At 31.5% G+C, this 27,451-nt stretch overlaps 2 protein-coding genes across 5 annotated transcripts in view; one reads left to right on the top strand and one right to left on the bottom strand.

Moving 5' to 3' along the window:
• Nucleotides 1-27,451, bottom strand: part of LOC127701283 (uncharacterized) — a 526,465-nt gene that overhangs the window by 133,763 nt on the left and 365,251 nt on the right. The window lies entirely within an intron of this gene.
• On the top strand, nucleotides 14,266-17,786 carry LOC127701306 (uncharacterized). The gene is made up of 3 exons (XM_052205190.1): nucleotides 14,266-14,377; nucleotides 15,084-15,206; nucleotides 16,209-17,786. The coding sequence occupies exons 2-3, from the start codon at nucleotides 15,087-15,089 to the stop codon at nucleotides 17,481-17,483; spliced, it is 1,395 nt and encodes a 464-aa protein (XP_052061150.1). The 5' UTR covers nucleotides 14,266-14,377; nucleotides 15,084-15,086; the 3' UTR covers nucleotides 17,484-17,786.

The raw sequence follows: 27,451 nt of genomic DNA, 5'->3' as shown, positions 1-27,451 counted from the left end.
TCTGTGTTTAGGGTTCACTGATGCTATACCTCCTTTTTAGGTATAGTAACGTCCCCTACTATACGTATCAAGTATCTGCTACTCCTTGTGCGAACTGAGTGCGTAGGCTCAGTGATCCTAAGCCTGGTGGCTCAGTCTGACCAAGTGTGGTGGCTAGGTCAAAAACATCTTTAAGACTGAGCCTAGCCTGGTGGCTGAGTCTGCCAAATGAGCCTAGCCTGGTGGCTGAGTCTGCCGAATGAGCCTAGCCTGGTGGCTCAGTCTGCCGAATGAGCCTAGCCTGGTGGCTCAGTCTGCCGATAAGCCTAGCCTGGTGGTGCAGTCTTGCCAATGAGCCTAGCCTGGTGGCTCAGTCTGCCAAATGAGCATAGCCTGGTGGCTCAGTCTGACCAAGTGCAGTGGCTAGGTCATTTTATGAACACTTTAATTGGGAAATGAGGGATATTTTACCTAGTTTTTTATCCATTTGGGAATGGGGGGCAAAGGGAATATTTTACTTTTTATGACAAAATTTTTAAATTGTACAGGAGACTGTTTTTGTCTTTTATTCAGTTAAATTTAAGCCTCCAAGTCAAATCATAGACTTAAAAACTGGTACTCCAAAAGGAAAAGATAGGTGTCTTACTGCGGGCATTTGTCTTGGTGAACTAGCACCTTAAAGTCCAGCTAACCCACAGGCCGGCTGGCTAGTACAAGCAGACAGGTATTTTTTAAATACCATTTGGCATTTTTAAACTTTGGCATTTTTTCATTTGGCTTTTTGCTTTATATATTACCTGTTTGGTTTTTATACTATTTGGCATTTTTCATTTACCTTTTTTTCATTTTTTTTTGCAACATATTTTTTCATCAACACACCCAAAACACTTCAAAATTAAGAGTTAAATATACACTTTTGGCATTCATAATGATTATGAATCAAAGTAGCATTCTATTTTCAAATATAAATTTCACAACTTGCATGGCTTTCTGTAACTTTTGCTGTTAATCTTTTGTACAAATGCTATGATGACCATTATGTGTAGAAAATAAAAAACTACATTTTTCAAAAGTGGCTCAGTATCATATATCTATATTTCATGTCAGTTACTTTTAAATTTCGTTCATATTTCTAAAATCTTCCATTTCTGGTACATCTTATAACAATTGTATTCATCTACTAACCAACTTTTCTGATAGGGACTTAACACCAAGCAGAAGGGGTATAGGTGATCGGTGGCTGAGGTTGTTATGAAAGGGTGAAAGGGTGAGAAAAAGAGAATGATTGAGAGAGTGAGGGTATATGATTGAGAGTGGTATGTAGAGAGGGAGAGAAGGTGTGAGAGAATGTGATTTCATAGTAAGGGCAGGATGGTCTAATGGAAGTGCAGTTTTCTGTTTAGTCTCATGTAGTTTCTGTTTTCTTCAGTAATCTGTTAACTTTGAATAATGAAATTACTGCTGTCTAAAATTTCACAGGTTAACATCCTTTCTTGTTTCTGTTAATGTGCTGCTTATATATAAACATTGTAGCACTTCTCAGTGACTAGATAGAGTTGTAGCCTTTCATCAATTTTAGCAGCAGATTCCGCAAGTTTGCTTTCTGTTTGGTATTAAATTAATAGTTAAGATCCATTCTGTTACATCTGGTGATCCGTTTATTTGGCAATCGCCATGACAGTCAGCAGTGTTAAAGGACATCTGTTGTTCTATCTGCTAGTCAAATGCGTTTTGTTAAAATATACTTTTTCACTTTTTTTGGTCTTTTGGAAAATGTTGTTTGTGCTGTATTTAGACCCCTCTACCAAGAAATTTGTTTTGCATACACACGTATAAAAATTGCGGTTTTTATCCAACGCAATCATAGGTTTGAACGTTGTTTTTAATTTGTAACTTTATGAAAAAATATCTGGAATACGTCAACAAAACAGTACTTTTGAAACAACACTAATGATTGAAATATCTAGTGGTCACTGTACTAATCGTCCACTGTCGAGATCAATAAATGATAAATTCTACAACAAAGTTTTAAAAATATGCACCAATACAGCTAGATTTTTGTGTGATTTTAGTGTTTTGTAGAAACTTTTAGTTCATTTGTTTCGATAGTTTTAAGTGTATTGCACCTCAATTGATCTTCATCGAATATGATACTTTTTGTACTGTAATGAGTGCATTTGCAGTAATTTGTTGGCCATTCCGTGATTTTTAAAAGTAACAAATACTTTTATCTTAAATATGAAAGTATCAAGATGATGTGGAACGATTGCCAATGAGACAAATCTCCACCAGAGACAAAATGTCATAGAAGCTAACAACTATAGGTTACAGTACGGCCTTCAACAATGTGCAAAACCAATACCGCATAGTAAGCTATAAAAGACACCAAAATGTCAAATGTAAAACAATTCAAACGAGAAAACTAACGACCTGATTTATCCACAAAATAATAATGAAAAACAAATATGATATACAGCAACAAACGAATTACAGGCTCCTGACTTGTGACAGGCACGTACAGAATGTGGCGGGGTTAAACATGTTTATTGGCGTCAAACCCTCCCTCTAAACTAGGACAGTGGTGTAACAGCTCGACATAAGAACAAACTATAAAAATTAGCTGAAAAGGGCTTAACTACTCAGATCGATACAAAGCATATAAACACCCTAAAAAACAACAAAAGACACCAAGTATAGATATGAGCGTACTCGCAGTTACTGAAAGCTAGTTCAAGGCGAATAACAATTAATAGAAAACATGTATCTAAGACGAAAATACCAATCAGTACACATCTAATGGATTTAGTGTAATGGCGTCTTTAACCGTCATATGTAGGTGGTGTTTAATTTTCGAATTGAAGATAAATACACTTGTTATTCCCTAAACTAGTGTTTCCTGATCTAGATGTCTTTTGTTGTCGATGGGCTATTGTTTCAGTATGTTATGATCCACGTCTTCCTTACAATCATATCTTAAAAATATATATTTCAACAGTCATTTGGAATTATTGATCATTTGATTTTAGTATTTTAAGAAAATGATACATTGAAAAATACACGACTGTTAAGAACTACAGAAAGGATATAAAAATAAAGATGATAATTAAACTGATCATGGATACCAGGCTTAACATCGAGCATTTCGTCTATAAAAGACTCATCAGCTCGAATCCAAAAAGACCAAAATAAAGTTCGAAGTTGAAGAGAATTGAGGACCTAAAAATCCGAAAGATTTTGCCAAATACATCTAATGTTATCTATCCCTGGGGTTGAAAATCCTTAGTATTTCGAAAAATGCAAAGCTTGGTAACAGGTAACTTATAAGTATGACCATATCAATGGTCATTCATGTCAATCAGAAGTGCTAACTACTGGGCTGGTGATACCGTCGGGAAGGTGGTATATCTGAAGTTAAATCCCCTACTCAGTATTGATTCCTTTATTGATCACTTGGTAAACATGAAGTATGTATTTTGAAATGTCTCTATTTCTCGTATTTTTGATACATCCGCAAAAAGAATTTTCCTGTTTGTATTCGTATGAACTATTTCTATCAAATAACCATTAAAATCCAGAACAAAATACGCACGTGGTGCTAAGTTCAGGGGTTCCCAAATAGATTTTTTAAACATATTTTCCCTGGGTTTTATGTACAGCTGAGTGCTCGGTTACCGTTATATTTATGGCTCATTGACAGCAATGTAGCAACCCCGCCCACTACTTCAAGAGCTGGTTATTGGATTAGCTTTTTCTAACGGTTAATAAGTAGTCTAAGATATGAAGATAAGAAGATGTGGTATGAGTTCAACTTTTTGAGGCACGTTAGGTACTTCAGCTTTTTAGTGGAAATCGTATTGTATTGTTCAATCTTATTATCTTGTTCTCATTATACTGCAAGAGACATAGTAGTATATGTCTCTTATACTGTGTTGTTGTCTATTGTTCATTATTTAGTTTTTTATTTATTTAACTATGTGGTTGGTTGACTTTTGATTTAGTTTATGGTCTGACCCCTGCTGGAATCATTTTGGTCAGTCAATTTACACAGAAGTCACAGTTAAAGCACAATTACCTCTATTGCAAATATATTTTATAATGATATTAGGAGATGCGGGGTATACGTCAATGAGACAGCAAGAGCAAAAACCAAAAAAGGCATCCAGAAGTCAAGATATTTTTTTTTCTCATTGTTTATACAATATTTCCAGCTCTAAATCGCACCCAGTCTTAATCTAAAAATGCTTTGAACTAATTAAACAAAGACTAAGATGTTCTACCAAAAACAATTCTCAGAAGAACAAAAGACAATAACGGAAGATGTTCCTAACTTGGAACAGACTTATGAACATATCGAATAGTCGTGGTTTAAATATTATTTACTCAGTCCATTTTTTATTGTTTTTCCTGTCAACTTAATACATTTATTTCTTTTGCATGAGGGAGCTATTGAAATTTGTTCAAACAAGAAAGTCTATTTTTCTCGAGGTCATCGCCGATTGAAATATTACTTTTCGACGTTGAACAAATCTGCTTTATAATATCTCCATAAAACTTTCTGTTTTGGTATTCGCCGAGGGCTTTTCTAGCATCCGTAGAGATGAAAAGCAGACATGAAAGACGTGTTTCGCAAGGTCATTGTCAAATGTTTTAACATCCCATTTTTTCAAATTGATTTGTTTTTGACTCAGCGGTTGCTCGTACGCTTGTTTTGCACAGTTTTTCATAGTTTCAATCTTTGAAGTTTTGTTTAATGAGTTGTGGACTAATGTTTGTCTTTTTGTTTTATTTTCTTGGGTCATGATGTAGTCGTACTAGTATACGTTTTGTCGATCTCTCACTATTGATATTTCACTTCAACGGCCATATCTACCTTTATCTTACCTCCTAAACATTTCTTGGAATATAAAAGCGACCGCGTGGAGACCCTGTCTCACCCCATATGGAATTTACTGACTCCATATATATCGTATTAGGTCACTAGCACACTGTTTAACTAATACTATTTATACAGACTTTGGTCGATGGAACACAAAATATCTTCCCATTATATAAAAATTAGAAGGTATGGTATGATAATTAATGAGACAACTATCCAGCAGAGACAGAAGGACGTGGGTGTAAGGAACTACAGGTCACCGTACGGCCATCAACAATGAGCAAAACCCATACCGTATAGCAAGCTATAAAATGCATCACCATGGCAAAATGAGAAACAATATAAATATAAAAATAATGAGATGAAATGTGATTGCGAATGAAACAACTATCTACCAGAGTCAGAATGGCGTGGATGTAAGCAACTATAGTTCACCGTACGTCTTTCAACAATGGGCAAGACCCAACATCCTTGTAACACTTTGGATATGGTTACCCGTTTGTATTAAGGTCCTTTTTTTAATTTTTCAAGTATACAACAAAACTTGCCAAACGAAATCTTTGTACCTATAAAATAATGCAAGGGGTTTAACTGTTATGCTGTTTTGGGGCAATTTAATTCTTTGGTGTCTGTTTTTCTGAAAATATATTTGCTGTAAGCTGTTATTGTCTTATTCCTTGTTAGTTGTTTTTGGACTATTAGATTTTTTGTTATCTGTTATTGTGAGAATGTATTTGCTGTTAACTGTTATTGAAAATTGGAATGTTAGCATTTTGACAGCCAATCTTCAGTAGAAATTGAATTGGGATCTTTCCACTAGTAACATGGTGGTCCCGTATTCGGAGAAGGATTCAATTGACATATAGACATTTGAATGGGTTTACAGTACACTAGTCATTTTTGGGGCCCTTTATGGCTTGCTGTTCGGTGTGAGCCAAGGCTCCGTGTTGAAGACCGTACTTTGACCTATATTAATGGTTTACTTTTACAAATTGTGACTTGGATGGATAGTTGTCTCAATGGCACTCATACCACATCTTCTTATATTTAATCACATAAACATTTGAATATTAGTTGGGTCCAGGACCATTACAGTATATATTATTACTATTCTTTGTAATAAATTCTTTTTTCTATGAACATGTATTTTTTTTTTATCTTTTATTTGTTTTCAATAGTCAGGATTTTACAATACCCCTACAATCACCACCTGACTATGGTTTTTGGGGCAAACATTGAAAGTTATATACAAGACTATCCATTTTTTTTAAAATTTATATTCATTATCATAATTCAAGAATATAGTTATTAAAGAATATAGTTATTAAAGAAAAAAAAATAAATAAATATAGCTGCTCACACTCACACTTTCTCTCACTACTTACACACAGTCACTGTAATCTTACCATTAGTATGCATGTATGTCTATATATAAAGTAAAAATCAAATATCAACTGCTCACTATAGTATAATTTAAAGTATAAACGATAATAAATCATGAAAAAATTGTATGTAGTGGGGACCAGAATCTTTCATAAGATGCTGCTCTATTATTTTTGTTTGCAATATAAAATTCATTTGATTGGTATTGTTTTATTCTGGATTTAAGTCCTACAAAACTAGGAGCTTTATTTCTTAACTTACATCTAAAGATGTAGTTTTTAGCTATAATAATTAACAAATTTATAAACAAACTCTTAGTAATAAATCCCAGTAAAATTTCCATCTTACTGATGCTGATTTGCTCATCAAATAATTTGATTTTCTGTAAAAATGACAACCAAAAATTGTATGTAACATTACAATCATAAAATAAATGTTCTATTGTTTCCTCTTCCTCATTACAGAAGGTACATAGACTTGTTTGCTTAATTCTATATAAAAATGTATTAGTAGGTATAATTCTATGTAATATTTTATATTGAAAATTCTTTTAATATGTATTACTACAACATCTTTTCAAAAGAGAAAAATACTTCGACCATTCTGAGATTTCAGAATTTGTTACATCCTCCCGTTTCAAAAATTTCTCATATGGGAGTATGCATATTTTATCTACAAGATCTCTGTATACAAATTTTAACTTCTTATTTTCCCAGATCCTTTTAAAAAACTCATCAAAAGGAACAAAATTTTCTAAGTTCAAATCACAATAATCTTTGATGTATTTTTTGATATATTTTGGAATGTTAGATAATACTATAGTATTTCAAAAATTTTTCCAAATTAAGTTTTTGTCTTACTTGTTGAAATGTTAATAGTGATTTACTTTGACTATCTACAATGTCCCTTATAAACTGTATACCATATAACTTCCATTTCATATATACAGGATATTCAGATATTGGTATAAAGTTTAGAATATCCAATGACAAAATTTCTGGAACACATAACTTTGTATAAGGCTTTGCCATATGTAGACAATCAAATATGTCTTTCCAAAATGGATTTTTTAAGCAATTAGAAATTTCTTTAATCTTATCCTTTTGTAATGTAAAGACTCTGTCACCACCTAACTGTTTTAGTTCTGCAAGTAATAAATTCTGCCAAGTACCATCTGGATTTGATAAAAATCTCTTTACCCAAGATAATTTAAGATATGTACAGAAAGACTGCAAATGCACCATATTTAATCCTCCCTGTGAAAAATCTGCAATAAGAGTACTACGCTTGACTCTATCAGTCTTACCATTCCAAATGAAATTAAAAAACATAGCACTCAGCTCATTTAATTGTGAGTGAGGTAAATTCGGCAGGGCAGTCAACAAATGAATCAGTCTCGGTAATGCCAGAGTCTTAATTACAGTAATTTTACCTAGTAATGTTAATTTTCTATGTTGCCAGCTTTTTAGTATAGCTGAAACCTCTTTGATCTTTTTTCTAAAATTAATATCAAGAATACATTTTAAATCAAGCGAAAAATCTATTCCTAAAAGTTTAAAGTTTGTGTGTGACCACATAAGATTGTAATTAGGACACAATATTTGATCAGAATATTTTTTGTTACCAATCCAGACAGCTCTTGTCTTTGATTTGTTCATTTTTAATCCAGATAATATATAAAAAGAATCAAAACAATTGAGGCTTTCTTGTAGTGATGTCTCACTACCATCTAAAGTTAGAAAAGTATCATCTGCATACTGACTTAATAGTGTTTGTTTTTCATGAATGAGGATACCATGAATTTTGGGGTTTGACTTAAGTTTCAAAGATAATAACTCTACACCAATAACAAACAAATAAGGGGAGAGCGTGTCCCCTTGTCTACAACCTCTCTCAAGATTGAAAAAAATTGATAAATTGCCATTGTTGATTACACAACTTTTAGCACTTTTGTAGAGAGTCTCGAACCATCTGCACATCGAAGGACCAAAATTAAAACTTTTTAATGCTTTTTGTAAAAAGACCCAGTCAACAGAGTCAAATGCCTTTTCAAAATAAACCAATAAAAGTAAGGCGCTCATGTTGTGATATTCAAGATAATGCATCAAATCATACAATAATCTAGTATTCTCCCCAATGAACCTCCCCTTGATAAATCCCTTTTGAGTGTCACTAATAATAAATGGTAATACAGACTTGACTCTGTTTGCTATAGCTGCAGAAGCTATTTTAATGTCTGTATTTAATAGGCTGATAGGTCGACAATTACTTATATATCGCCTATCTTTTCCTTCTTTTTGGTATACAAGTTATGACACTTTGATATTGAAAATCTGAAAAAAGACCAGACTCATATCCATAGAATAATGATCGATAAACACATGGTCCAAGATCTCTCCAAAAGAATTTGAAAAAATCGACAGTAAATCCATCGCTTTCTGTGGATTTTCCATTTTTCATCTTACTCAATGCTATAGCACATTCCTCATATGACAAGTTACCCTCACACAGGTCATGTTGTTCCTGTGTAAGGGCAACATCGTGAGAAAAAAAGCTTTCACTTGAACAATCAATTTTTCTCTTTGAATACAAATTTTTATAAAAATTATGTTGTTCTGAGAGAATCGTGGATTGGTCAGATATATGATTACCCTGATCACCAATCATTTCAACCATTGTCTTCTTTATAAAATTTCTCTTTTCTAATTTTAAAAAATATTTTCATGCCAGTTTGCCCGGGACCGTAATAGTAAACCCTCTATCTTCTGCTCTCTCATGGATTCTAACTCCACTTTTTTATCATTTAAAGTGGTCTGTACAGCTTCAGTAGGGGCTGTATTCATAATAATATCTAAATTTTGTATGTCTTCTTCAAGTTTCAGAGTAGCTTTTTTTTCTTTTTTTGATTTAGATATACTGTGTGTAATGGTCAAGGATCGGATTTTCATCTTCAGTACTTCAAGAAAAAATTGATCGTTACAAGTAAATTGTACATGGAATAGGTCATCTATACTGTCTGAAAGATAGAACTCAGAAACAGTATCCTTACTACACATCTTTACCTTTTCAACATATTCAGTATCTCTCAACAACTGTAAATTAAACTTCCAAAATCCCTTACCCCTTTTATCAAGACTGGCAGAAAATGTGAAAACAATGGCTGAGTGATCGGTTTTGTATCCAGGTGTAATTTTTGTATTTTTCATAAGTGAAAATAAGTCTTCAATCACTAAAAAATAATCTAGTCGACTCTGCTTGCTAGGAGAGGTTTGACGCCATGTAAATTTTTTGTCATCTGGATGACAGGTTCTCCATGGATCCAAAAGTTCAAAAGTTTGTGAAATTTCTTCAATCTTATTACGAGAGTTCAAATTTCTATTGTGCAGAATATTATAAGTATCCATTTGAAAATCTTGTACAACATTCCAGTCACCACACATTAAGATACTAGTATTAGTATAGCAAGAGATGTTGCGTAAAATATCACTAAACAATGATGGTTCATCAGTAGTAAATCCATAAACATTGACAAAGGTTAACCTTTGTTCATATAATGATAAGTCTAAAACAATAAAACGACCTTTCTGGTCTATCTTAGAATCATGAATCTTAAAATCAAGACCCTTGTTAAACATCACACTAACACCAGCACTTTTATTGTTGCAGTGACTGAAAATGCATGTATTACCCCATTCATCTTGCCAAAGTTTCTCGATATCCTCATTACTGTGGGTCTCTTGAAAACAAACAATAGATGCATGTTTACCTCTTACCCAATCAAAAATATCTAATCTTTTTTTCTTGCTCGAAAATATGCCCCTTACATTCATAGATAAGACAGTAATATTATTATCAATACTCATTAAGTAATATGTTCAATCAGACAATAAAAAAGCAAAGCAGTACAATGCTGAAAATAAAAATGCATACCCATACTAACAGCATATTTATACATCACAAATATACACAAAAGATGGCGCTTGAAACAATATTCAATACACATCAGATACTTTTCACAGATTGGCTTCATATGATAAATAACATATTTTTTATTTTGATAATTTGGTTTTAAATGATTTATTTTCATTTTAAATTAACAGAAATGAGAACGTAGTAAAATATTTTCTTTGAACATGTATTTAGAATTATCTTGATTTTTACGTATAGGGATAACGATCCTTGTTTCCCTGTATGTGCATATTAAATTCGAACAATTCTTTTAAAATATTACAAAAATTCGTAAGGATTCCGTGGAACCCAGTACTAGTGTCTCGCCTACTTTTGATGTTAGTCGCAGGCTCGACAAAATTGGTAAAAAGTTATCAAATAAATGAGAAATGTGTCCATGGGACACAGATGATGCCCCCGCTTGCATATCATATACAGTTAGAAAGGGACATAACTGAAGAACAGTAAAAGTGACCTTACCCAAATTTGTACTTGATCTGAGTTTTGTGGTAATACGTATTGTGTATAAGTTTCATAAAATTTGGTTGATGCAAACTTAATTTTACTCGGAGAACGAAAACGAAAAATTCAGCAATTTTTCCATTTGTAAAGGGGCATAACTCTAGAAAATTTAGTGACAACCCCAAAATTCAAACTTGATCTGTATTTTGTGGTAATAAGCATTGCGTACAAGTTTCATAGCATTTGGTTTAGGCAAACTAAAGTTAGAGAACGGAAATAAAAAAATTCAGCAATTTTTCCATTTGTGAAGGGGCATAAGTTTACTCTAGAACGGTTAAAGTGACGCCCCCAATATTTAAACTTGATCTGTATTTTGTGGTAATGAGCATTGTGTATAAGTTTCATTGCATTTGGTTGAGGCAAACTAAAGTTAGAGAACGGAAACTAAAAATTCAGCATTTTTTTTCGTTTGTAAAGGGCATAACTTTAGAACGGTTACAGTGACACCACCAACATTATAACTGGATCTGTGTTTTGTGGTAATAAGCATTGTGTATAAGTTTCATAACATTTGGTTGAGGCAAACTGAGGTCAAAGAACGGAAACCAACTTTGGGACGTACGGACATACGGACGGACGTATGTGCAGACGGACAAGGATAAAACTTAATGCCCCCTCCGCTATACAAATTTCCTCTAGATACTATCTTTTGATTGTAAGAAGCTTCTCTCCAAGTTTGGTAAAATCCAGGATGGTTTATGAATATAATAAATGTTTTAAAAACTTTAACTGCAGACTGTATGTAATGTTAACTGAAAGTAAAACTTATTAAAGTCTATTTATACAATCATGTTATAAGTAAAATATGGAAATACAAGAAATAAATTTTTACGAAATTTCCTTCTCGATACAAGCTTTTAATCATAAACAAGCTTTGGTGCAAGTTTGGTACAAATCCAGGATAGTTTAAGAAAGTTATTAAAATTTTTAAAACTTTAACCACTGAGTGAATGTAATGTAAACTGGCAGAAAAACTAAGTCCATTTATAAGTAAAATACGGATAAAAAGGATTATTTTTTTTTACAAAATTTACTTCTGGATACAATTTTATAATCATAAACAAGCTTCTGTCCAAGTTTGGTAGAAATCCAGGATATTGTAAGAAAGTTATTCAAATTTTAAAAACATTAACCACAGAGTGAATATTTGTGGATGCCCCTGACGACGACGCCGCGGACGGAATGTGTGATCACTATGTCTCGCTTTTGCGACAAAAGTCGCAGACTCGACAAAAAGGAAAACATATGGTCAGGGATACCTGATGAGGATGGCAATTAAGTCCTAGTTCCATACGACCAGTTTACCTAAACACTTTTTATATAATAAGGAACACAGACTCAGCTATGTGATTTTTTTCTAAGAATACACTCACTATTTAAATTACAAGCATGTGTGAGCATCTTTAAAAGTACAAAAATAAATGCTGAAAAAGTATTCCATAACAAAAAAAAATTATCATATATTGAGTAAACCAATTCTAGATATATAACTCTAAAAACATGTTCATAGAAAATGGAATTCAAAACAAAGGATTATAATAGGATATACACTGGATTTGTCCTGGACCCGACTGATTTTAATTATTCATTAACTGTTTATCTGTTTTTATCCCTTTTCAATTCCTTGTTATCAGTTATAAGCCAAATCAATTTGCTGTTTTGCTGTTTTGCTGTTTTGCTGTTATTGGAACCCTTTTGCCCCCCCCCCCCCCCCCCTCGTGTATGATTTCCGGTGGAAATGAGGTATGTTAAACAAAAAAATGAAATCGATCACAGCAAAAATGGTACATTTTCACTTTGATTGGCTATAACTGCTGAAAGACGGTTACCAAGTCGGTATCATCAACGGGGAGGGCAAATGTTTCAGCATAGGCTTCATTTACTATACATACATACATTTTCATGAATTTTCAGCTTACAACATTAAACATTACTGCGTTGGAACTCCTTGAGTAGTTGACTTTATATTGTTTTGGCTCATTTTTTTGTTCCCCTTTTTAATGTAAAAAATTGAGAATCGATTGCAGAAAAAAAATAGCAAGTTTTACTTTGATATCAATAAACAGGATTTATTAAAAGAGCAAGGATATATATATCTATATATATATATAACCAATCGATCTTCTGTGAGAATGTAAACTACGGGAAAACACCTATCTACCACACATTCATCACATTGTTGACACTTTATAAATACCTACGTCATTTACAAAGATGGACGTCATATACTGACATTTCGTTTCGTTAATGTTCTACCTTGAAATGACATTGTTTATTGTTTGTTTATAATATTTAAGTACACTTGTGTTTAAAGCTTCGTTTATGTGAGACTTAACAAAGTAAGCAACATATCAGTGAAATTTTGGTCTAACTTATATTATCAATCTCAATTTGTTTTAAGTAGGAATTTGTATACTCTGCTTAGCATACACTCAGCAAGAAAATGATTGTATACTATGTGGCATCGCCCTGGTTGATCATTGCTGGCTGATCATATTTATTTCATGATCTTGTAAGATTAAGTTCCCCGTACCAAGTGGAGAATTTCTCTTTAAGCGGCATCGACTCCGGGTACTTTCTGCAGATGAGTCAAAATATGATCTGTAGAATGTAATATTTGATCAATTTCAATGTATCCGATCAATATGTGTTTGACTTGTCTGCATTGTTTACAAGTAGTGCATTAATTTATCTTTAAGTATTGGTGCCTTCTAAAGATTTGTTGCAATGCACTTCCATTGTGATTTTGGGCCAAAGTCAATTTCAACATAATTCTAGATTTGTTATAAAAGAATGCGTAACACGCTGACTTTAATGTTTTAATGTCATTGGAGAAAAAGCCAAAGTCTTCTCTCAATCATTGTTTAATTTACATCAGATTTGTTTAAAGAGGAGTCACAGACGACAGTTGAATGTCAATTTTTTAGATCGACCTATAAGTTCCTTTGGAATATGACAAATAAGAAGTGGAAAACTAGAACTAAAAAGGGTCATATCTATTTTAGATGTAGTTCATTGTACTATTAAGGGGAAATAATATTAACGGGAAAAGAACGTTAAAATATGATGATGATAGTTTACCGATTTCACTTTATTATATATATGAGGTACAATTAAGCTAACATTATAGATCTACTGTAAACACTTATTATCTAATGAATTAAAAATAAAGAGAGTGGTATCTGTTTCGTTCCCTAGAAAAACGATAAAATTTAACAACAATTTATAAAACACCTAAGAAAAGCGGAAGCTTAATGTTGATGGTACAAAATGTATTAATTTACCAGCTGTTTTGCTTTGAACCAGTAGTGGGTGTAGTGATCACTAAGTTGTAAGTGTTTAGATTCAAACGTTATACATACAAATCATAGAAAAATTATTCAAATGTCATTTCTTTTTATTGCATTAGGATACACTTTGTTTACCAAAATTATATTTGTATATCCTAAAAGTAAAAAAACGTGTCATCCCTTTAAACAATGTCTTCCGACATTAATTAATGATTAAGTTTTTACGAACACTACCGTGCGACTTTTTTCTTAATTATTTACCTCGGAAATGACCAAAAATTATGAATCTCTCATAATGTTTCAGCTTTATTAACGAAGTGGACTATTTAAACTGGAATTCAATAGCTTCAATAATCATTCAGATACTTTTGTTAAAAAGGTAAGTTATTTTATGGTGGTATGTTTGTGTTTCGTTTTCGGTACATAAGGAATTTTTTTTATATTTTTAGACGTTTTTGTTTGTTTATCAATTTTAATAACGTTTAATGAATAATTGTTTAATTTTCATGGCGTAAACATTTAATGAAATGCAAACTAAAAATAATGTCTGTAGCAGTCTCAGATGAGATACAGCGTTTTAAATAATAATCCTTTGTTGTGATTTTTTAAATACCAATAACAAAGCCACTGATGTGTAAAATTGTTAAATATTTTCATACTTGTTATTAAAGTTTACTAGCTACTCAAAAACTTATTTTATCAACATTTTGATTGTTTGACAATTTGTTTTTGGAGTTAAAGGATGCGCTCCTGGTAAACAGTTGTGTCTGTTCTTTACCAGGAAAATTTATTAAAAAAAAAGAGTAAGTTGTTTGATAGTGAGAGGGATGTTTAATTGGAGTTTAACATTATCCCTTTTCACGCTCTATTTGTACAGATGTGTATACTGTATGTGATTGTTCTAGCTCTACCATGAAAAGTTTGTCAAATATTTGTTTAAGTTCATTGGTGTTTTAGAAAATTGCAGTTTCCAGTACCAGTAAATATACCTGCATTCAAAAATTGAAATAGATCAATGTAGCTTTTACTAGTGTAGATTTAAACGGATTTTTTGTTATGTCTAATCTGTTTTTTTTTTCTTTCAGATTATGGAAGCAAAATTGCAGACTTTCGTCACTCTGTGTGTTATACTTTTGGTTAATGGTGCTGTTCTTAACACGAATTCTAATCATGACCAACTGCAAGATAATGGTTTAACCAATACGAAGGTATGTAAAAAAGTAAAAATAATAATAACAAACAACCAAGCTACAAGGACTCCCCTCAATAATAAAGACCAAAAAGAAAATAAATAACAGCATAACTTTTCTGCATAAAAAAGAGGTCCGACAGCAACAAAACAACAAAATAATTGACTAAAAGATATCTTGTGGTCAACATACAATCTTCAACATATAGATGTCTTTACAATATGTCAGGCACTTAGTCATCCGTGTATAAAAGAGAGGCTAAATGTACCAAAGGGACATTCAAACTCATAAGTCGAAAACTAAACTGACAACGCCATGGCTAAAAAAGAAAAAGACAAACAGACAAACAACAGTACACAAAACACAACATAGAAAACTAAAGACTGAGCAACACGAATCCCTCCAAAAAATGGGGGTGATCCCACGTGCTGCGGAAGGATAATCAAATCCTACTCCACAAATTTATTGTCACCCGTCGTGTTGCCCATGTTAGTACGGGGAAAAGGGGACTGGATTGTAGTTACCATAATTGGAACACATCCGTTGTCATCTGTGAAACAGATATCCCATAACGGTCAACCAACTCCTGATGGCGTTCGTGATGGCGTTCGGTTCGTAAAATTTGCGAGGGAACCATTTCTAAATGTGAATAAACTATCAAGTATCTGCTATAAACATCAATTTCTCAAAAAAGAAAAGAAAAATACGATTAAAATTAAAAAAGTGAAAAACAAGCATGCTTTTTGTGGATAGAATGTAGTGTGGAACACGAATATTTTGCATGCAATATTAATTTCATGAAATTTTCAACAAAAACAAAAACAACTTACACGTCTTTTTTAAATTGTGTAAAAAAACTTAATTCCAAGGATACCACATATAATATGTCATTAATTTATTTACACGAATAACTGATAAAGTCATGAGAGAGAGAGCACGAAAAATTGACATGCAAAGTTACAACCTTTTAACTTAAAACTTTCATAAAAATTAATACAAAATATGATGTGGTCTCTTTAGGTCCAAGCATTTGGTGGAAAACAGACAAATATAGCGCCACGGTTGGACAAAACACCAGTATTTGATATGTTCCACAGACAGCCTATCATTGATACAAAGACACACTTAGATCAATTGGACACTGATCAAAGAACGCAGCTGAATGAATACTACTGGAATTCAATATTCAACAATTTATTTAGGGAACTGATGTCAGAGTTAAGACAGAATGCAAAACCAGTAAATATATTGACAAATGTAAACGAGGAACAGGCACCTGTTATAAAACACAGATATAAAGTTTCCATAATTGATCCAAGAACCATAAACCGCAAAAGACCGACGAATAATTTTATTCAACCCACACAAGTTCTCCACAATCCACCATCGCCAATAGTTAATTCAAGAACTATCGAAAGTGTGACAAACTTAAATGAAGAACCAACTCCTGTAATAAATCATCAATACAAAGTGTCAATAGTAGATCCCAGAACTGGTGATCAAGCATCATCTACAAAAAGTCCTGATCAACCTGTTTCAACCATCGACCATTCGCAATCTGCCGTAATTGATCCCAAAACAATCGAAAGTTTTCCTAACTTAAATGATTTGCCAGCTCCAATAATTAAACATCGATACAAAGTGTCCATCGTGGACCCAAGAACCATCAAACATAAAGAAACTACAAGAAATCTTGATAAACCTGGATCAAAAATTGACCAACTGCCATCTTCAGTAGTTGATCCTAAATCAATCGAAGGTTTTCCTAACTTAAATGACTTACCAGCGCCAATAATCGAGCATCGATACAAAGTGTCCATCGTAGACCCAAGAACCATCGAACAAAAAGGATCTACAAAAAATATTGATAAACCTGGACCAATTATTGACCAATTGCCATCATCAGTAGGTGATCCTAAAACAATTGAAGGTTTGTCATCCTTAAATGAAGAACAAGCGCCTATGATAGAACATCGATATAAAGCGACAATAATTGACCCAAGAACGATCGAACGAACAAGTTCTAAACAAAGTAAAGTTAATGAAGCACTTATTATGCAAAATAATCCAACAACTGCAGTCAATCATGAAGTAATCTCTAGTTTATGGTCTACAAATCAAGAAAATGTTCCTATTCCTGTTATAAACAACCAAAACAACCCATTCAGCATATATCCAATGATTTTTAAACACTCGGTATTTAATGGAGGTCCCTTTAATAGAATGCCTTTATACTCGAGAAGGTCAGACTTTACTGGTTCAATGAATGAACTAACTCCCATAAGGATATTTTAGATGGTAACTTTATGTACATTATACCAGCTACTTTTATGTAGAATCCACATTGATCGATGCAGTTTTAAACTTTGTGACCAGTAACGGTGTCTGGACAAAGTCATATCAATATCTGCAGTAGAAAATCCAGTCTTTTCATTATGAAAATAAGGATAGCATGAGGAGTATATTTGTTCATGAGTTACATTATATGAGATCTTTAAAAAAAGAAACAAGAGGTATTTTAAAGTGTTAAAATACTGTTAATTTCATATCAATAGTGTAATTATTGATTTTACAAATAAAGTCTGTAATCTAATTTTTTTTATCGTTAGTGATTATTCAATTGTCCCAAAATTAGTAAGAGCTTCCTTACGTTTCTATAAATATTTATATGAATTATATTCTATGATTACGAAAAAGGAATTTGTGATTTGGCTACCAATGAGACGATTATCCAACAGAGTCCAAATCAAGCGAATTCAAGCAACTATAGGTCACTTTACGGCCTTCAGCAAAACCAAATCCATATAGTCATGCAGCTATAAAAGTCTTCAACATAATGAAATATAAAACAATTCAAAAGAAAAAAACAACGGCCTGATAAATGACAAAGTAAACAAAAAACAAATATGTAAGACAGCAGCCAACGACAACCACTGCATTACAGGCTTCTGACTTGGGACAAACAAAATATAAAATTTTTCATGTGTAAACAGGTTTGTGAGTGCTCAACACTCCCCTAACCTAAGACAGTGGCTTATTATAACATTTGAAAATAACAAGTAGCAAATAGAGTGTAAAAAGTGTTGTTTATTAGACATCAAATATGTAGTAATTAGACTGTACACATAAATCATGTTTAAAGTCTGTAAACGTATTTTATTTTCGTACTCCTACGATGTTCTTTAGTTGTTATGTGAGATTCTGGCTTCGTTATTTCTGATTGTTATTTACAGTGGTTAGCTGCAATTGTTTTTACCATAAGCGTAGATCAAAACTCAATCTGTGTACAGAGTCTCTGTTTTTATGCAATCTCCTTTTAAAATTCGGTTTACTACTGTTGCTTTTATTTACCAACTTTTCTCTCTAGAAGTTAAAAAGGATCTACTTGCACAGTATTTCTTTTATTGTTTTCCATCAATCATTTTTTAGATCTTGCACACTGTGTTTGTAGTCATGAAAGCATTGAATCTTAAAATTGTCAAAACTGCTTTTGTGTATTAATCCGAAAATCCATTTTTATATAAAAAAAAAGATTCTTGAAATTTGAAAAAATCAAATGGAAAAAAAAACATTATAAATTTCGTGCGTTTCAAGCAATCCAACTGAAATAAGGTTAAGGTGCATTGGTATATAATAAAAGAATTATTGTAACATACAGATTTAAAGTTTTCAATTGTAAACTAATGTGTTGTCTGCATTCATTAGAACTATTCAATTCAATCACATAACATGTACCGAACAAGAAACTAGATCGAGCATCATTATTAGTCTGCATTACTTATTGTGACATTTTGACTTAGTATTGATTCACATGTCAGGTGATGTATGTCTTACAGCAGACTCTTATCCATTCGACACACCCTGTCTCGCTCCTTTCGGAGTTCATCCGATTCCCTCAATTTGTCTTCATCATCGATTTATGACTTTAGAACATCGGTAACTATGGTTGCCTACATTTGTATATGTTTCCGTTGTTGTATAAAGTAGATATGTGCACTATAAGAAAAATGAAACAAACACATGGCTTAACCTACTATAGATAAAGTATATGTACGCTAATCAAAGATGAAGTGTCGTTTAAGGAACGAAATATTTCTATTTTTCGCTTTCAAAAGTAAATTTTTATTTATCATTTCATACCGTCAACAATTTCACTGATTATTATTTAGTTTTTTATTTGAAATCTACAGTACTTGCAACCTTAGGCGTTACTATTTTAGCGATCAATCAGCGGTCATCGATTAGTCACCAATCAGTCAAGTTCGCGTCAAACTCACGTCACCAATCCGTCAGATTTATAGTACATATATTTGACTGATCGGACGGATTGACCTTTCTGACGGATTGAACTCTACTACGTCACATGTTGAACTCATACAAATTACGGAATCTTAGTTTCGTTTCATTTAATTAAAATGGCGCCATGGAAAAATACGAAACGTTCAAGTAAAGAAGCTCAACATTTTATTATTAATTATTCAGCAAAGTTTTAAGAATTAAAAAAGAAGAGAAATATGCAGATACAACTAAATTTATATATTGTTATAAAAGTATTGTGATTTTCGTTTTTATTTGGGTTATTTTTTTCAAACTCGAAGAGGGCTAAAACGGTGTTTATCGCGACAGTTATTTTTTTATTGTCAGAAAATACTCTAAAAACGAAATGAAACGATCAATTATTGCAAATTTCGGTGTATTATTTTCAATAAAATAAAGAAATATGCAAGTTGGAGACTCCAAAACAATGCAAACAAATTATAAATTATATTTTCCCTCAAAATTCATCATATACTTTGGGGAACAACCCAACAAAAATAATTATATCCAATGATGGTTTTTGTGTAATTTTATCTTAATGAAATGAAAAAAAAAATGCACTCTTATCAAACACAAAGAAGAGTTTAAATATCTTAATCCCTATATTATTCAAATTTTATCAAAAGTAACTTATCCAAAGGAAAATGAAATAACTGATTGCTAACAGCAGTGCATTATTTTTGATAAAAAGAAGAATGTTTGGTATTTTTAAACCATGAAACCATTGAAATCAAGAAATAATTGCACTCTCATTCGACACAAACTAAAGTTTAAGTATTTTTATCCTTATATTATGCATAAATTATAAAAAAAAACTTATCTAAAAGCATTAATAATGTCTGGTTGCAAACGATGTTGAATTATTTCTAATATAAAAGAAGAAAAAATTGCATTTTTAAGCAATGCGAATAACGTTTTAGTATCTTTTCTTGAAATTCAGCATATTTTATGAAAAATAACCAATCCTGACGTACAAAAAGTACTGAAATCAAATGGCGGTTCATAATTTCTATCAAAATAAAAAAACAATATTGCATTCTTATTCAGCACAAACAAAAGTTAAAGTATTTTTATCCTTTTTATATTAAAATTCTTATAAAAAATACTTATCTTGAGGCCTTTGAAATAACTAGTTACAAATAACATTGCATTATTTTTGATCAAAAGAAGAAAAGTTGGTAATTTTTAAAAATGCGAAGAACATTTTAGTATCTTTCCTCTAATATTCATTTAATTTTATGAAAAACAACCAACCCTGATTCACAAAAAGTACAAAAATCCAATGGCATTCAATAATTTCCATTAAAATAAAGAAATGATTGCATTCTTATTCAACAAAAACAAAAGTTTATGCATATTCATCCTTCAAATCATTCACATCTTATACAAAATTACTTATCTAAAGGCATTTATAATGACTGATTGCAATTGACGTTGCATTATTTCTGATATAAAAGAAGAAATATTTGCAATTTAAGCAACGCGAACAAAAGTTTAAGTATTTTTATCCTTATTGTATTAAAATTCTATAAAAAAAATACTTTTCTTGAGGCCTTTGAAATAACTAATAACGAATAGCATTGCATTCTTTTTTATAAAAAGAAAAAATATTGGAATATTTAAACAATGCGAACACAATTTTACTATCTCTTCTCTGCTATATATTACTATTTGGGAAAGCAATCCTTCCTGATGTACAAAAAGTACTAAATTCCAATTGCGGTTCATGATTTCCATAAAATAAAGAAATAAATGCATTCTTATTCAAGTCAAACAAAAGTTTATGCATATTTATCTTTAAACTATTCACATCTCATACAAAATTACTTATCTTAAGGCATTTATAATGACTGATTGCAATTGACGTTGCATTATTTCTGATATAAAAGAAGAAATATTTGCGTTTTTAAGCAACGCGAAAAATAAATTTAGTATCTTTTCCCTGAAATTCAGCATATTTTATGAAAAACAAACAGTCCTGATGTACAAAAAGTACTAAAATCAAATGGTGGTTCATAATATCTATTTAAATAAAGAAATTATTTCATTCTTATTCAACAAAAACAAAAGTTTAAGTATTTTTATCCTTATTATATTAAAATTCTATCCAAAAAATACTTATCTTGAGGCCTTTAAGATAACTAGTTTCGAATAACATTGCATTATTTTTTATGTAACGAAAAAATATTGGTTATTTTAAACAATGTGAACAATATTTTAGTATCTTTCCCCTGATATTCATTTAATTTTGTGAAAAACAACCAACTATGATGTACAAAAAGTACAAAAATCCAATGGCGGTCAATAAGTTCTATTAAAATAAAAAAAAAGATTGCATTCTTATTCAACTAAAAACAAATGGTGGTTCATGAGTTCAATTAAAACAAAGAAATAATTGCACTCCTAATCAACCCAAACAAAGCTTTAAGTATCTTTACTGTTATATTATTTTTATTTCCATCATCTAGTGACATTAAAATGCATAATTGCTAAATAGGGTACTTATTTCAAATGATAACATTTTATCTCTTTTTAGTGATACAGAAACATTCTGAGCATGACATTATTCTGCACTTATGTAATTTATTTGGCAGAAAAATAAGAGAATATGAAGTAATAATATAATGCGTGAAAAGTAACTTATGTATTTTTATTGTATGAGTTATTGCGACCAAGTTGATTACAAATTAACGAGTAAAGGTGTCTTCGTAGAGGTCCGCGTTTGTCGCATGTAAATACTGTGGAGTTCGTTTTACATAAAATTTTTAATTATATACGTATCCGTCCGATCCGTGCATATAATTAATTTACTGATCGATCGCTGACCGTTGTCATGGTAACTCTCACATAGCTTATTTGACTTATCTGACGAATTCTATTGGTCATCGATCACCGATCAGTCATCGATCAGTCAAACATCCGTCACCGATCATTCACCGATCAGTAAGGTTCCCTCAGGCAAAGTTGACCTTAGATGGATTTGGCTATTTGTTTTAGGTATTTTTGTCATATAGCTCTTCAACTGTTTCGGTACTTATACATCCCTCGGATTTCAAATGTTTGGCTTTGAGCGTTCCTGATGAAGGTAAATCCAGAAAAGCGCTTCGGACGCATGAAATTATTAAAGGTGTTGTTTTCAATTTTTTCCCGTCAAACAGTAACACCTAAGGTTGCAAGTACTGTACATTTCGAAAAAAAAATAACCGACATTTATGAACTTATCATAGATTTACATAGGACGGAATCAATAACATATGGATATCGATCGTCCTTGTGTAAATCCATAAACATTTCAAAAGTGTAAACAGATTGAAAGTAATTAAATAATATTCCTAGAACTTTGATTACGAATACTTTGAATCTGATTAATAAGACGAGAAAATCTTGATTGGTAATGTCAATAAGCCTTGTACATATTTATCTGTTTCATCATAGAAATTTTGATATAAATTGCTTTCTCGAAGGTAATAGTCGAAACAGTATCTGAGTTTACTTTCCCATAATGTTCTTAGATGAATAAGTAATTTTGATTAACAGAAATTTTCTAGAAGACATAATAATGAAAATGTTCATGCATTGAACAAACGATATCAATGGACTAAAATTATGTTGATCATGTTCGGTTTTAGACTATGGACTAAATGAATGTAGTATGATAGACACCTGTCAAAAGTACCACTCAACTCGGAGCTCCCGTGTTTTTGTTAATGTATTTTTAGTATTATATACTAGATTCAATCCCAAAAATAGAACGATTATTGAATTGCAACCAACGTATTCATATACTTTTTTTGTTTATTAAAACTCATCAAAGATTTATAGCACTAGCGTCGAAATTCATCTTCATAAAACTCATCAGTGGTGCTCGGATCAAAATTGTTGAAAGACCAAATAAAATACGATATTGAAGAGCCTTGATAACCAAAAAATCAAAATAAATTGTGACAAATACCGGAAAGGTCATTTATGACTTGCGGTAAAATTACCTAATTATTTTTGAATAATTCAATGTTTATATAACAGTACATTTGCAGAAAATTACATAATTGAGGATATTCCATGTCAACACATGAGTGCGTGTGATACTCACGAGGACGGAAATTAAATATATCAAACTCCAAGGTAAATTCAAATGGGGGGAGTCCATAAAAACTGAAAAAATCAAACTTTATTAACCAACAGAACGAGTGGAATGTAACTGTCATATTGCTGACTTGGTACAGACATTTTCTGAAGAAACCAAATGGTGATATAAACCTGGTTTTATGGCTAGCTAAAACTCCAACTTGCACGACAGCTGTTTATAGTTATGTTATATTGAAAAAATGAGTGACAAACCCAAACAGACATAATAGGTTAATGTGACAATAATTGGCATCCAGTAGCCTATACTGTGTAAACATGCACCACAGACATACAACACAACTGACTAACAAAATGCAATCAAACATACAAATAAATTAAACAAAGACGCCAACAAAAAAGTTTTTGTAGTTGATAGTACAAACCGTATTGTAAGCAAACACTTTCTCGATAAAGTACAAATTAAATAAAATATAAATACAAAGGTAACCTGCATGGAAAAAACGGAAAATAACAAAAAAGGAAAACTCAAAACGGAAAGTCCCTTATCAAATGGCAAATCAAACGCTCAAACACATCAAACGAATGGAAAACAAATGTCATATTCCTAACTTGGTTCAGGCATTTCCTTATGTAGAAAATGGTGGATTAAACCCAGTTTTATAACTAGCTAAACCTCTCACTTGTATTACAGTCGAATAAAATTCCATTATATTGATAACAATGTGTGAACAAAACAGGCATAATAGGTAGAAATGTTAAAAATATCGAAACAGCAGTCAACATTGGGTTATAACTTTAATCATTATAAAAACAAACAACTATGTCAACAAAGAAAAACAAAATGGCATATAGACACTCTATAGACAAAGCACATAGGAAAAAATGGAAGTCAAGAATACAAAAAAATGACCATAGCACAATAAGACAATGGCGGGATGTATAAATACCTAACCACGCCATACGGATATTACCAAACGGACTAAACAGTAATGATTAATAATATATAAAGACAAATAAAAAGAACACTATAAATCTATACTTCAGGACCATCATGTATTATTTGTGAAATTGATACGGAATATTTATCAACAAGGTCTTGGTATCTTCCGATGAACTTTTTTAGAAAAAGGACAAGACGTTCTTTGACATAACCTTTGCTCATCAACTTTCTGCTCAGACACTGGTGACGTTTTATAAAGTCTGAGTAGCAGCTGCGAGTTAGTACTTGCATCTTATATATCCCAGTGAACTTGAGATTAATGATTCTGCCAAAAGTCTGATTCATATCTTGATCTTGTCATCGATATTGACACAGATGGACGATTTCAATATAGAATCTATGACAAACGTGATGGTTTCAACTTTCCAATGGCCTTCTTCTCATTTCTCAGAAGAAGCATACCCTTTGCCCCAATTGAATAACCCTCGGGGACGAAACTTCCACCAGCAGTGGCATTGACCCAGTGGTGTAAATAGTTATCAAAGGTACCAGGATTATAATTTATAATGAAATTTTGGGAAAAGCTCATTTAATTTTAATAATTTATGGTCATTTTTATAAATTTCCTGTTAACAAAACTTTGAATTTTTCGAAAAACTAAGGATTTTCTTATTCCAGGCATAGATTACCTTAGCCGTATTTGGCACAACTTTTTGGAACTTTGGGTCCTCAACGCTCTTCAACTTTGTACTTGTTTGGCTTTATAACTATTTTGATCTGAGCGTCACTGATGAGTCTTATGTAGACGAAACGCGCATCTGGCGTATTAAATTATAATCCTGGTACCTTTGATAACTAATTAAAAGTCTTCAAAAGTTTATATACCCGAAAACATCGACTACCAATTGTATGTCATATTGCAAACTAGGTTGACAAAAATATTCTAATAGTGCAAACTCGAAATCATATGTTCACAATTATAACGTAAATATTATATGGATCCTGTGTGTCAAACATATAGTTGATGACTACGGCTCAACATATGTATGGGAAACACACAATTTGTTAATATGCACGGTTGAAAGCTTTCATTAACATAAAACTCTTTATTCAGAATTCAAGTTGTTATCGAAATCTCTTCAAAGCAATAAGTTATACGATATAAGACCAAATCTGATTTGAGAAATACTTTTATATTTATATTTTTAAAATATTATCAGTTTCTGTAGACTAAGATCAACAAATACAAAACTGCCAATAGAATAAAGAAGATGGCAAAACATAAAAGACAAGCATCTGTTATGTAGTAACATTTTGGTGATGAATATCACTATCTTTATAGTGCAAGTATTTAACTGAGAATTATTTACAAACAATGTATGAGTACTTACTCTACATGTTTCAAGAACTTATGTCCAGTAACTGCGGAGAAATTTTGGAAATACTCTGCAAATATATTAAAATATGCTAATACTTGTGTTTTGCCTCCTTGTTCTTTTATTGTTTCTACTGTACCGATGTCATGTATTAGCTGTTTGAGAATAAAGATATACAAATGATGTTTCCATTCCACAGTTACATTTACAATAACAATACCTCTTGTTACGGATATTTAACGGGTTATGTTTTTGTATAGGTTTTTCCATACATTCATTAAAGATAATAATTTTTATGATGAACAATTTTTTTTGTTGAATTAATTTGAAACAAACAGGCAGATAGTGTTTTTGTCAGTTAAATCATTTCTTAAAAATGATTTTCCATTACGATATTAGCTGTGTCCGTAACGTATTTGAAACATACAGAGCCAATGCATACTGGATAATGGTGCATATACGTATAGTAGTAACCTCTTTCTTGACCCGTTGTTTCATAGTCTGCATTATTTTGATCACCTCTATCTTAGACTGGCTTGATGATTGCGTGGTGGATCTAATTTGATTAAAATTTTTTATTTCAAATTTCAGAACAAATTATTTATTATGACACTTAGCTTATTCTTAAGTTTCATTATTTTACTTTTTACATTTTTTTTCAGAATTTACCAACAATTTAAAAATGTTGTCGATAATTTGTCAAACTAGCAAACATTTTTGTACATTTATTTTTATATTTGTCAATTTCAATACATTTTAGTAAATCTATAAAATATTTTTGCACATTTTCCTTGATTAAATAGAAGAATTCAGTATCTGTTATAAAATTTTACAGGTAAAATAAAGGTAAAAGATATGTCTATAATTCAGAAATAAACTACTAGTATGACTGTTAAAACAATAAAACACCCAATGTTTTTATAAACCCGAATTAAATGTGGGCAAACCAGAATTATATTGTATAATATATCTTTCTTATTATACTTTTTAATAATAAATGTAAAATAATAAATACATTCAGAAAAATTCAAAAATAAACGGAATTTAGGATGAATATTCTTCCAATTCTGCTCAACTTTTGTTCCGATTCTAATCTAGAATAAAAATATGACAGCTTGAAAAAGTTTTTTTAACCATTTTTAGAAGGGGTCAAAGTATCGTTAACCGCACCTTTAGTCGCACTCTGTCTTTTTATTTCATAAGGTTGATCACCCATTTCAACTCGGTGAAGATTGCAAAGAGGCAGATCCCATTGAGTCGGGATATTTAAGTTATGTCTGAGTTTGTTATCTAAACATTGTTTAGGTGTAAAAGATAATGTATTATATATTTCCCAACCATAATACATTTTTCATCCAATCCTAGATAAATGAGTTTATCTAAGTGCATGCACAGCTTATGCAAAGTTAAGTCTGTCAAAAATAATCCTTTAAATTTTATTAATTCAACTATTTCCATTATATGATTTCCAAGTTTCTAAGTTGTATTCCCATTTTCCTTCGAATAAATATCTTAGTTACAGTGTTTAGTTTGAAATTTTAAAA

This window comes from Mytilus californianus, unplaced genomic scaffold, assembly GCF_021869535.1.
Source record: "Mytilus californianus isolate M0D057914Y unplaced genomic scaffold, xbMytCali1.0.p SCAF_5, whole genome shotgun sequence".
In the NCBI taxonomy this organism is placed as follows: Eukaryota; Metazoa; Mollusca; class Bivalvia; order Mytilida; family Mytilidae; genus Mytilus; species Mytilus californianus.
Note: the sequence above shows the minus strand (reverse complement) of the source record. Positions and strands in the feature narration are given on the sequence as shown.